Source organism: Plectropomus leopardus, chromosome 15, assembly GCF_026936395.1.
Source record: "Plectropomus leopardus strain MGB_pleo_1.0 chromosome 15, ASM2693639v1, whole genome shotgun sequence".
In the NCBI taxonomy this organism is placed as follows: Eukaryota; Metazoa; Chordata; class Actinopteri; order Perciformes; family Serranidae; genus Plectropomus; species Plectropomus leopardus.
The window spans coordinates 22,917,902-22,930,101 of record NC_142190.1 but is presented as its reverse complement, the minus strand read 5'-3'; the positions used below and the strand labels follow the sequence as shown (position 1 = coordinate 22,930,101).

Sequence of the window (12,200 nt, the reverse complement as noted above, 5' to 3'; positions counted from 1 at the left end):
CTTTTATTTACACGACTCCTTAGTCCAGATGTGGAGGGCAACTTACTGTTATGACTGAACACACTGAGGGTCAGTGGTAATACATGGCTATATTTGTCGTCATTGTTTCAGCGGAATCTACTTTTCTTGGAAAGTATTTGCTGCATTAGTTGTGAGGGTAAAAGCTAATTTGCAAGGATTAAGTACATAAATAAAAGCAGATTATTCTCAAAATATTGAGCTTTGCCAACAGTTTTAATGCTCAGGCTGTAAAATGCTATTTTAAACCACAGTGTTTAGAGTACATGTGGAGTTTTGTCAGTGTGTGTGTGAGTGTGTGCATGCGTGTGTGTGTGTGTGTGCAGGAGTAACTGAAGGCTGATGAACAGCAGATGAGATTCCTCAGGGTTTAAATTCCCAGTAGACTTTATTTCCTGTGTGCTCCAACTCTCCACTGATCCCTGTCCAGTGTGGGAAAACGACTTCCCATGCTGCACACACACACACACACGCACACACACACACACACGTATATACGTGTTTGAGTGTGTTTGTGTTGTCTGTGGTTTGAAGCATGCAAACAAGTATTTTGTCACCAGCAGGTCAAAGGTGAGACGCAGCACCCAGTGTTTCCATTACACACACATACACACTTGAATGCATTATATCTGATGGTACAGTGCATCCTTTTTCATAGTCCTTGTTAGCTTTTCCACTGTTGTTTCACATAAAACACTCCATTACATCACGCGATGCGTCAACATCCAAAGATCTGATAAAGCAAAGTCTCTGATGTACAATTGTAGCAGTAAAAATTGCCTTTTAAGGCCCTGATTGCAGATGATTTGTCACTTTGGAAGTTTCATGACGTAACAGCGTTGCATTTCACAGGGAGGATGGCAGGGTAAAAGGGGGTAAATGCTGACAGATGTCACCGGAGAGAGTTTTTGTTAAGACTTCATGCCCAGAACAGAACAGAACCCAGATCTGGATGTAAACACTGTCAACTCAAACATACACACTTATTGGGGGCAACGACTGGGCAAACACCTGGATAGTCATTTTTGTGTGTGTGTGTGTGTGTGTGTGTGTGTGTGTGTGTGTGTGTGTGTGTGTGTGTGTGTGTGTGTGTGTGTGTGTCTGTGTGTGTGTGTGTGTGTGTTATTGCCCCTGATTCTGGTGATAACACTGTCCGAGCTCTGGCTCTTTGTGTGGTCTGGCCTGTGTATATTGTCAGGGTTAATGAACCCACGTACACACACAGGATAATCTGTGTGTGTCTGTGCAGGAATAAGGAGACAGAGCAGATTGGAGGGGAAAAGTCTGGTGCCATAAATGATAAATGAGCATCCTGGTCTCTGGAGAGATCTGTTATGGGACACATTATGGGTTACATTCTGCCAGTGTAACAACAATATATTTACTGGAATATTGTACTTAATTAATTATGTACTTTACTTGAGTATAGCCATTTTTTCCTCAGCTGTAGATGCTGGCTACTTTCATCTGGATTTTTATTTTCTCATATAAGGTGATCTAGAGAGAATATTACTTTACACATAATATATTGTCTTGTGTAGATTAGTTGTTCTGATACCAGTCTTGGACAAGCCTCTGATACCACTCATAAAGCTGAATCGAGTATTGGCGAGTACACATGTCTATGCACCATCCGACACCACTTAATTTATTTTATTTTCATGTCATGTGCATGTCCAAGAAGACAAGAAGACAATTAATCCCAAAGTACTTTGTTACAATTTGGACACACACAGTTTTACCACTGATACTTAAAGAACATTTTTCTTTTTTCTTTTTAACTTAAAATGAAATGGCGATATACATGTCCTCATATGGCCATGTATTTTAGTGATAACATTCTATCAGATTCCAGAGTGAGCAGCCAAACATTTGTACTAAACTGCAAACAGTTTATCACAAGACAAAATACGCCAACCAAATCTCAAAAAGAAGAAAGACAGACAAGAGTGGAAGAGACGGATAAAGTCAACCTAGTTCATCTAAAGATGTCTGAGGAGAAACAGGTACTAATCAGCAGCACAGTTAACACAATCTGCACAGTTTAAACATACAAGAAAATGTAATTTATTTTAGCAAAATTATTTCTTTAAAAAATTAATAAGATTAACGATGTAAATTAAAAAATGTCATGTGTAATTGTTTTGTAAGGGATAACACCCAACATACCAATGTAACAAAATAATAGTTTGATGAAAAGAAATGCAAGAAGAAAAAATACAATAACATATCGAAGTGAAAGATCACTTACAAGATTTACAAAAAATGACCAATCTTTGAAATGCTTTGGTAACACAACAACAGGGAAAATCTTCAACCAATCATTGCACTATACAACGGTACAGCAAATAAGGAAAAATAACAAACTAGCAATATGTTTCATTAAAAACTGTCACGATTTAAAGTTTGATTTAAGCATTTCCAAAATGGTTCCCTGGTTTTCAACATTAAGAAAAATTCAACAATGATTGTCTTACTGCTGCTGTACAGTAACGTGTAGGCTGATCTACCAAGGTTATTAAACAGCTAATACCTTAACTTCAGTGAAATTCTGAAGGCACAACATTAACACTATTGTAATTCCACCTTGATGTAAGAAAAAGATTTAAATATTTATTCTGACACTGCATACGTGTTTGTATTTTTCCATTAGAATACAACTTCAAGAGCCAAGAAACAGATAACACAGTAAAGAATGGCAAGACTCGTCTCAGAAGTCAATGAAACGACTTCTGTGAATCTCTACGAGCTGATGCTGTCAGCCAGAGGAGCACTTCATCTGAGGATAACAAAGACCAATCCACAGCTGGTTGTCTTGTCCAACAGAAGGTGCAGCACCTGTTTTCTGAGCATCGTGCTGACAATCTACATTTAGAAGACTTCACCTGCCTCAGCACCTCTCCAGCTTCCCAGACAGGCTCAACCTCCACACTTTCTATCAGATCAGAGGACGCCACCATCTTCGCTTGTACTGTCTAGGCCAAAATCCTCGTGTCCCTTGTTTTTGAGCAGGTTTTCAGGACAATGCAGTCCACTGAGGCTGTGAGGCTACTGTATGTAACTAATTCTGCCAGCAAAGCCAAACAACAAAGTTGGCATCACCAAAAAGTGCAATTTGGTGTGGAAGAGTCGTTTTGGCAAGAAGAAGAGCAAGAAGCCCAAAAATGATTCAGAGCAAAATATAGAGAAGTCCATCAAGGACAGCAGATGTTCCTCTGAACCGAACCTGAGCCCCATCCCTGTGGAGCTCTGTGAACTCTGATCTCCTCTCATGATGTCCTCCTCTCATGATGTCCTCCACTCCTTCCTCCAATGCTGCACTGAAAAGAGACCTTACAAAGGTAAGAATGCAATAACATGGAATTTATAACCAGAAACCACAAACTCCTGCAAGGACAGTAATGCTGGGAACTGCTGTAGAAATAACACACATATATTTTCATGTACTGTATATATGTACTGTAGGTCTCAACTAGCACACTATGTTGAGAGAGATTCACAGCACCACCTGCTGGAATGAGGTGGTAGTTCATTTGACCAGGAAGCGTCACTTTCACCTGCTGCTGTCAGTCACAAGACTCAGCACAGATTTTCTCAGCTTGCACTACATTCAGGGTCGCTGCTTTTCAAAATTACCCTCTTTGAATTGTGAACAACATCAAAGTGTGTGCTTACACTTGAGGAACAAATGTTTGTTCATCTTAATCTTGCAGATTTCTGACACTCATTTGAGGCATAAATCAGCAAAAGTTTGACTTGTCCTGATCTTTCTCAGAGTAACACAGTGTTATGCCAGAGCATATTACTTCCATTTTCTCAAGGAATGAAAGCCACTTTAATTAACTCGCTGCACTGAAAACTCTCCACTGGGGTTTGTCTGCTTTTATAAAAGTGATGGCCTACCTATCAGGTTGTGGTGGCATCAAAAAAATAGCTTCTCCAGGTTTTCAGCTGGCTCATCTTATGAGATGACACAGGATGTTTGTGAAATAACTGAAGGCATTAAAGCTTTGCCTACAAGATTTAAACTCTTGTTTGATGCTAGTTTCCAACTCTGGCTGCAATATGGAACATGATATCTAACTTCCTGGTATATTGTTTTTCTTGGAATAAAAACAATTCATAAACACCTAGATGCAGTTTTATCACTTTCTAACAAATCAGCAATTTTAAGAGGTTTTGTAATTCATAATGAATGGTTTTATTAAGGGGTAAAGGGGAAGTCAGCAAACTGCAGAAAGATTGCTAATATATAAACTCAAGACCCAAACAAATACGCTCCTACCCTCATTTACAACATTCACCTTCCCTCACACTCCCACTGCGCACAAGCTTGAACGTCTCCTGTTGTTGACTGGCATGAATTGTGTTGTGTGGCTGTTGTGTGTTTGTTTCCCATTTACAGAGCCGGCACGTATGAACACTGGACGTTTTTTTCAGTGCATGCAGAGTGCACACAGCTTGCAAACTGTGAGGAAACTGACAAAAAGTGAACTGGGTTAAAAGCGCAGATCATTCCCCTGGTGACTTGCATCTTAAAAATCACAACTTGGCAACCCAAAGTTGCTCTTATTAATACCTGATTAATAAAGCATCAGTTAATTTGATCAACCATTAATTGAGCCATTAGTTATGACTTTCAAACACTTTTATGGATGCCTTAAAAGAAAAAAGTAACCTTTTTTCATTTTAGTTTTTCTTGCTTTCCTCTGCTCCTTTAAGAAGATCACAGAAACAGTTACTGTATATGCATTATCAGTAAAAAAAAAAAAAAAAGAGAGAGAGAAAGAAAAAAAAGTAGCTATTTGTTAAGTTTGCAATGATAAAGAGATTTTTTAATCAAGTTTCATTTTTTGCTACTTTTCTGATGTTTCAGGTGGAATTGATTCTAATTTTAGGTAAAGTGCTCCAGAGTAAAAGAAAAGTCACCTTATGTTTTTTGTGACAATGAAAATAAGACGTCCTTCCATCCTGCTTTATTAAAACCTCCGGCTGTACAAAGATGCAGTGCAACTCATACAATATGTGCTTTCTCACGTTATTTTCCTCCTCTGTTCTGTTAGTTATTGGTTGCAATCCTCCTGATCTTCATTGTGACAGACTTGATGGTGTGAGGGACTCCGTTCTGTCTCCATGTGTCCCACAGGATGTGTGTCCTCTGTCCCGGGTTCTGCTCTGCGTCTTCAGGAGAGCCGTTGAGGTTTGCCAGGCCGCACTGGTTGAACCACCATCCTGTCTGGTTGTATTGAGTACTGCAGCTCTCCACCGTGCGGTTGTTGATGGAGCAGGAAGGATTACAGCCATCGTTGTCAACGTCTGAGGCGCTGAATGGAGCCGTGTCCTGGTTCTGATCCTGGTCGTAGCCACGAAATGCATCACCTGCACAAAAACATCCAAAGACATGCACACAGGCATGTAAATGTGCACATACAAAAAAGAAAATATTTTACACTGAGGATGAACTTTTTCTGAATCTTGATTTATGAAGTCTTACCTGCGCTGCCTGCATATCTGCCCAGGTGTATCCCAAAGAACTCAGTTTCTGTGGCCAGCTGGAAGTCATCGTATGATGCATAGGAGGTGATGTCATCATGAGACACCAGAGCGATGTGAAGCTGGAACCGCGTATCTTTCTGATTTACAATATGAAACACCTTCTTCAGACCCAACCAGTGTTCTCCTACACACACACACACACACACACACACACACACACACACATACATACACACACTAAGAGATTACTAGATTACTTATTAATAATTTTGGACTTTGTAGTATTGAATACTGTAATTACTCTTTTTATCAGCACTATTATTTTTGTAATTTTACGTGTACTTTTAAGATGCTATTTAATGTCCCCTTAGCCTCAAGTAAGAGTAAGAGTAACATTAGTTCCTACCTGCTATTGTTTACGGGGACAGGTGTGAGTGTAACAGACTGAGTTGTGAGTTGAGTGAACAGAGAAGCTGGATGTCCACTGTGTTGCCGTATTGGTGTAAATTAAAGAAGATTGACTCAAGAGAAAATAAAGCCCGCTTATTACCCACACATCAGAAGAACTGGAGAATGCAACAAGAAAGAAGGATCACACAGGTAATGCCTCCTCCTCATGTTGATTTTAAGCTTGAAACAAGAAACAATCTTCTGTCAGTGACTGGAGTAACTTCATACAACCTGCAAGGTTTCCAAAGCCATCAACATAATCAGCCCAGGGTCGTTTGAAGTCGGTTAATCCGTCAGTCCTCCTTTGCATCACCGTCCATCCGCCTCCCATGTAGTCCATCTCACAGAAAACCTGCAGCACACATTGTGTTTTGAGTGGTGACTGATGACTGAGTGAGAGAGAATGAATGACTGAATAAACAGTGTACACTTACCTCAAATGAGGAGTCTGTGTTGTCTGGGTGGACGATGTAAATACCACTGGGGATCTTTGGGACGACTGACAATAGATTATCCTTGATGTCACTGCAGTCTCGTCCTAATCAAAGCAAATGCACAGTCTTTTATTATCAGTGAGGAAATGAATGTCCCTAATGATGTATTTTGTATTGTTCTAACACATTTTACATTATTGTCCATTGAAAACTATGTAGTTAGTGATTCACTTAGAAATTTCTCCTCCTTTTTCTCCTACTTGTAGTAAAACCCTTTAAAATTCAACCAGATTGTCTCAAAAACACCCTGTCGTGTTGTTATGAAAAGTTGACATTTTGGAGCTAGAGATGGACAGCACTAAAAGGGTGTCCTAGAAAATTAAGTATTTCTCTTAAAGGTTTGGAGACTTGCTAGAAACAGAGTCTAAAAGCACAGTTTTACTCAAGATCAATGATGAAGCAAAACTGAAAGTTTGGAAATTGAAAGACCAGGCTGTTTGGAAGGGTCAAACAAAGCCATGATTTTGAATTGCATTGTATAACTTGTAGGATCCAGTATTTTTGGATCTTGAAGCTAAAAGTCAGGATATTTCAGCCTCATATGTCTCTTGCAAGTCCCTCAGCCTTATGGAAGTGAAAAAAGATAAGCCAAGCCCCAAAAAACTAAATCCTACACTTCTCCTATCGTAACTTGGTAGTGTCTTGTGCTGAACCCTTGCTGCCTGGTTAACACTTATGTCTTTCAAACTCCATTAACATTCATAATGTAGGATTCCTGTGTAAATTCAACGTCCGCAGGCCAATCAAAGATAACCCAAGTGACATCATCAGGATCAGACACAGGAAAGCTACTTCTGAGTCACTCCTCATGACTGGTAAATCGATATTCACGTCATTTGTATGTCTGAATGTTGTGTCATCACGTGTTTCGTGTGTGAGTTACCGTGGGACTGCACCGGTTTGACGGAGTACATCTCAGTGTTGCTTCTCTGAACTTCGGAGCTGAGCGTCTGTACTTTGGTCATCAGCTCTGTGACCTGGAGAGATAACACTACAGTAAATGCAGCCAGCCAGTCAGACACTTAGAAACTCTGTTACTAAGAGATAAAAAATGTCTTTACCTGACTGCTGAGGATGTCCAGAGCTCTCTGCTGCTCCTCCATCACATCCCGTATCAGCTTGCGGGTGCTGCGTCCAAACGCCAACAGAGACTGCTGTAACTGGCCTTCACACATGCACAAGCACACACACGCACGCACGCACGCACGCACGCATGCACGCACACACACACACACACACACACACACACTCTGAACAACAGATGATGATGATAACGTAACATACCTCCAGGAAATGGGAAGACATTTTACCACAGACTGAATGTTTCTCATCTCGCAGCAGTTTGACAGTGATGTCACACGGGATGGAGCATGTGTCTCGACCTTTGACCCCTCTTGGAAGTTTCTCGCCCTTGTCAGGACCATCAGGGAAGTCCTCATTGACTATTTCTGACTCGTTAAAATTAGCGCTGTTTTCTATGTCCTGGAAATTGAGAGAGAACTGCAGTGAGTTTAACCTTTCAAGCCTGGATTTACATCAGTTTTCTTGTGTTGCGTTCAGAGGACTTTCACACGTATTAAACCTTTGAAATAAAGGTTTAATTGAAAAAAAAAGTAATAGGTGACAGGAAAATTACCTGAAAATTTGAGAAAGATTAGAGAAAGAGAGGATCATGAGAAAATTATCAAATAATAAGGGAAAAATATCAAGAAAACTACTGTATATTTATCATTATCAGAATTCTATATTTAAAATTAGGTTACAGATAAAATCTATTTTTTTTCATTATTTATATTTATTATTTTATTCTTTCATTTTTTTTTCAGGTCATTTCCTATATCTGTTCATTTTCTCTCTTTTTTTTTTTTTTTTTTTTTTTACAGTTTCTAATTTCAGGTAATTTCCTTGTAACTTCCTGCTTATTTGGGCTCATTTCTTGTGTTTCTCATTGCCCTCTTTTTTGAAAGAAATCAAACCAATTTGTTCAGGTTCCAAAGGGTTATACCACAGACGTAAGTCTGCAATAATATAATGTGTCGTGTAAGTAGCCTAGGATATCTGAGTTCATACAGCAAGACACAAAGTCCTGACCAGTTTCTGTGTCTTTTTCTGACCTCTCTGACATGGGTGCATGCATAAAAATATCAAATCTCATCTGGGGATCCACAGAGTTTTAGGTTTGACATCCTAGTTGGCTACAAACACACACAGAGTGTAACTGCAGTATCCTTTCTCTAAAACCTGTGAAACATGAGCCTGAGGCAGAAAGTAAAGCACTTTACCGGTTTGCAGTTATAATTTTACTCCCTCAAACATTTCAGAGAGAAATATTTTTTACTCAACTATTTCTGACACCTGCATTATCTGACATTTTGCAGTTTATTTTTAACAAACAAATGCAATGACTTTCTAGAACTTGTGATTTATCAATTAATTTTACTCTAGAATAAAGTCCTTACATTTTTATGTTTATATTTATTTTTCTTGTAAAAACGTTGAAAGAAAGAAAGAAAATCTGGCATCCTATTAGGATCAGCAACTCCATTTTCAATTGTAAACAACACACCCATATTTGGTGGTTTAAATTATATCCTGTGAAATATTATTTATGTAATTAGTTGAATTATATCCCATGAATTTCTATTTATGTAGCCATTTTTTTTCTTTCTTTATATTGTTTTTTTTCTGTATTTTCCTCCTTTTTATGAATTGCAACTCCAGTATATGTTAAATAATTTCTTAAAATAAAAATAAGCAAGTTGGAGGAAACGTACATCCAAAAAAAACTTTGAATTGTGCTGGATCAAAAAAAATTAACTGAGGTAAGAATCAAACAGACGATTCACACACTGTATTAAAATGGTCCCAGTAATTTTAAACTGTGCAACATTTAGATCTAACAAAAAACTCTGTCAGGCATTTTATTTGGATCTCGTTTGATTCTTGCTTTAAAATTAAACATGAAAAAGAAATTTGTTTCAAAAATGTTCTAAAATCAACTTTTTCATAATTCTAATGCACAAATATTAACACAGCTAGTTGGATCTCTTACTTTTGAAAATTTTGCTAATACCAATCCATCGTTTTTACTTATAATAGAGGGGGTTTTTTTGCATTGTGGTATTATTACTTCACTGAAGAGAAACATTTGAAAATGTCTTTTTTTGTTATCTTTATTTCAACATACACATACTAAATGGCGACTTTAATGTTTTTATAACCAAAAAGGAAAGAAAAATCAATTCATGGTGCCTAAATCTCCTTGATTGCATCAGCATCTCTTGAAGCAATTTAAGGTCATCTGCTGGTATGAATAATGCACTAATTCTTGATAGAAAACAGATGAATGACTAAAGCTGAAAACCTTTATGACATGCATATTATACATACTGTGGAGGAGAGCAGATGAGGCACAAGCAGGAGAAGGAGGACAGTTGTGGTCCACATTATGTCAGTGTCGTCTGACTGTGATTACTCCCCGAACTCCGTCACCAGCAGCCACTCCTTCATTTAAGCTTTATTTTTCCACAGACTCTGCTCTTTTCCATCCCTCGACCCAGTCTGCATCTGCTCCTTACTCTCAGTTGTCAACCTCACTCTCCCCCTGCTCCCTCTCCGACTGCCTCCCTCTCTCCACCTCTATCAGTCACTCCCACTTTTTCTTGTAAATTCCCATGACAGCATCCCCAAATTTGTAAAGGTTTTGCTGATAAAAGCCTGGATGTTTTCTGATAAGTAGCTGAAAGTGCTGATTCCAGATTTGTGGTAAAGAGTAATTACCTTCCCCCCCAGATACCTCTATTACCAGGCATTGTTATTTTACAGGTTATATCCTGCCACCAGCATGAGAAACAGATGTGCGAAAAGGGAAAGGAGCAGCTTGTTTTAATGTTGGAGCACTTTTCCCTCTGCTTGTGTCTCTGCGTGGGAGCTGAAGGTGCAGTGCAGTGAAGGCAGGGTGCCTCCTGTACTCATATTTCGCCCTCTCTTCTCTGTCTGACCACTGACTCATACATCTGAAAACAGCCTCCCAGAGGGTCAGACCAATTACTTCTGTTAACTGGGCAGTTAAGTAAGTGAGGAAAAGTGAAAAGAACAGCAGCACATTCCAGTTAGGGTCCAGCTGGAGCCGGTCGGCCTGTCTCTTCCCTGGAAAACTTTCTTGTGAGAGCCAAAGAAAAGCGGAGTTGTTGTTCTGAACCTGCGTGAGTTTACAGCCGTGGTCAGCGAGAGGAATGTGAAAAGCCTGGTGCCGCTGCCTCAGGGCCCCCACATCTGTCCTATGTTACATGCTCTTGTAAAGCAGTCTATGCATGTGAATGACACATTATATCTGCCAGGACAGTTAATGAGAACATTCAGACTGTGTGGTGTCCCTTTACATACTTCTTGTGTCCCATAGTGCGTCTTTAAAGCACAACAATCAGTAAGTTATATCTTACTGATGTATATATATATATATATATATATATATATATATGGGAAGAAGGCAATTAGCAATGAAAGAAGTCGTGGACCCAAAATTAGCAAGAAATTGATAAAAGTACATGAAAATTGAACATTAGTAAGAGAAAGAAAGAAAGAAAGAAAGAAAGAAAGAAAGAAAGAAAGAAAGAAAGAAAGAAAGAAAAATGTTAAGAAAGAGACAAATGAAATGGCAAATGTGCTTAAGAATTATTATAATTTTGTAACATGATCTTAAATATGTAATGATAATTATGAATTTAGTTACCAAGTTTCTCATTGCCTTTTCCCCATGTGTGTTTTTTTTTTAAATTGCACAAATTTGCTCAGGGTTCAGAGGTTTAAATAGTAGTGAATGGCATCTGAAAGCAGCACAAGAAAAGTGATGCTGCTCCAGGTTTCAAGGGGTTAAGTAACTTGGGTCCTAAATTGGGCCCCCAGCATTTTTTTCTTAATAGTGGTAATTTTGGTGTGATATACCAAAACCAAAGCCATAACCGAATTTCAGGAATTTGACTATGCTGTTGAAGTATAAAGGATAGTTACAAACTACACTATATGTACAAAAGTATTGGGCCACACCTCTTAATCATTGAATTCAGGTGTTTCATTCAGTCCCATTGCCAAAGGTGTATAAAATCTGGATGAATTGTCGTAAGCTCCCACTGACACACTCCAAAATCTTGTAGAAAGCCTTCCCAGAGGAGTAGAGGCTGTTATAGCTGCAAAGGAGGGACCACGTCCATGTCAGTGCTTATGGATTACAATGGGATGTCATAAAAGCTCTTGTAGGTGTAATGTGTAGGTGGCCCAATACTTTTGTCTATATAGGGTATGTAAACATAAGAGTTAAGGCATCAAATATTTGTATACGGTTTATTATATTTCTTCCTTGAAAAAGACAAAGTACATTGATTGTGCAGAACAAAACATTTACTGGTAACAAGCTTTCCCAAGTTTATAGGAGACTCATGGGTACCAAAAAAAAAAACACATTTTCATGTAGATATCTTGAGGTGAGAGTTCAAGAGACCCCTTTCAAAATGGCCATGCCAGTTGTTCTCTCACCAAATTGTAGCCTAAATTTATAACATTCCCAAAAACCTTTGCCAACATGGTTGTTACCAATTGATGGTTGTCTAGTTTCAAAAGATACCACTACCTTTATGCTAACTTAGTGACTACACAACAGTCACTTAAAAATCCTAACACTGGCCTCCAATTATTGTCGCCAGAGGGGGCCAGAAATTGTATCATGGGGGTCATTTTGACTCTCTT

The 12,200-nt window shown here is 38.7% G+C and overlaps 1 protein-coding gene across 2 annotated transcripts; it reads right to left on the bottom strand.

Annotated features, from left to right (window-relative positions):
• Positions 1–4,979: 4,979 nt before the first annotated feature.
• Positions 4,980–10,087, bottom strand: angptl5 (angiopoietin like 5). 2 transcript variants are annotated; one of them, XM_088088828.1, is made up of 8 exons: positions 9,849–10,087; positions 7,743–7,940; positions 7,520–7,586; positions 7,342–7,435; positions 6,399–6,502; positions 6,196–6,316; positions 5,513–5,698; positions 4,980–5,397 (listed from the first exon to the last, which is right to left on the bottom strand). In XM_088088828.1, exons 2-8 carry the CDS (start codon positions 7,895–7,897, stop codon positions 5,078–5,080), a joined length of 1,047 nt encoding a protein of 348 aa, XP_087944954.1. In that variant the 5' UTR covers positions 7,898–7,940; positions 9,849–10,087; the 3' UTR covers positions 4,980–5,077. The 2 variants fall into 2 exon arrangements, with proteins under 2 accessions (XP_087944954.1, XP_042355697.1); XM_042499763.2 differs by having other exon boundaries at positions 7,520–7,623; positions 7,769–7,940.
• Positions 10,088–12,200: the final 2,113 nt, after the last annotated feature.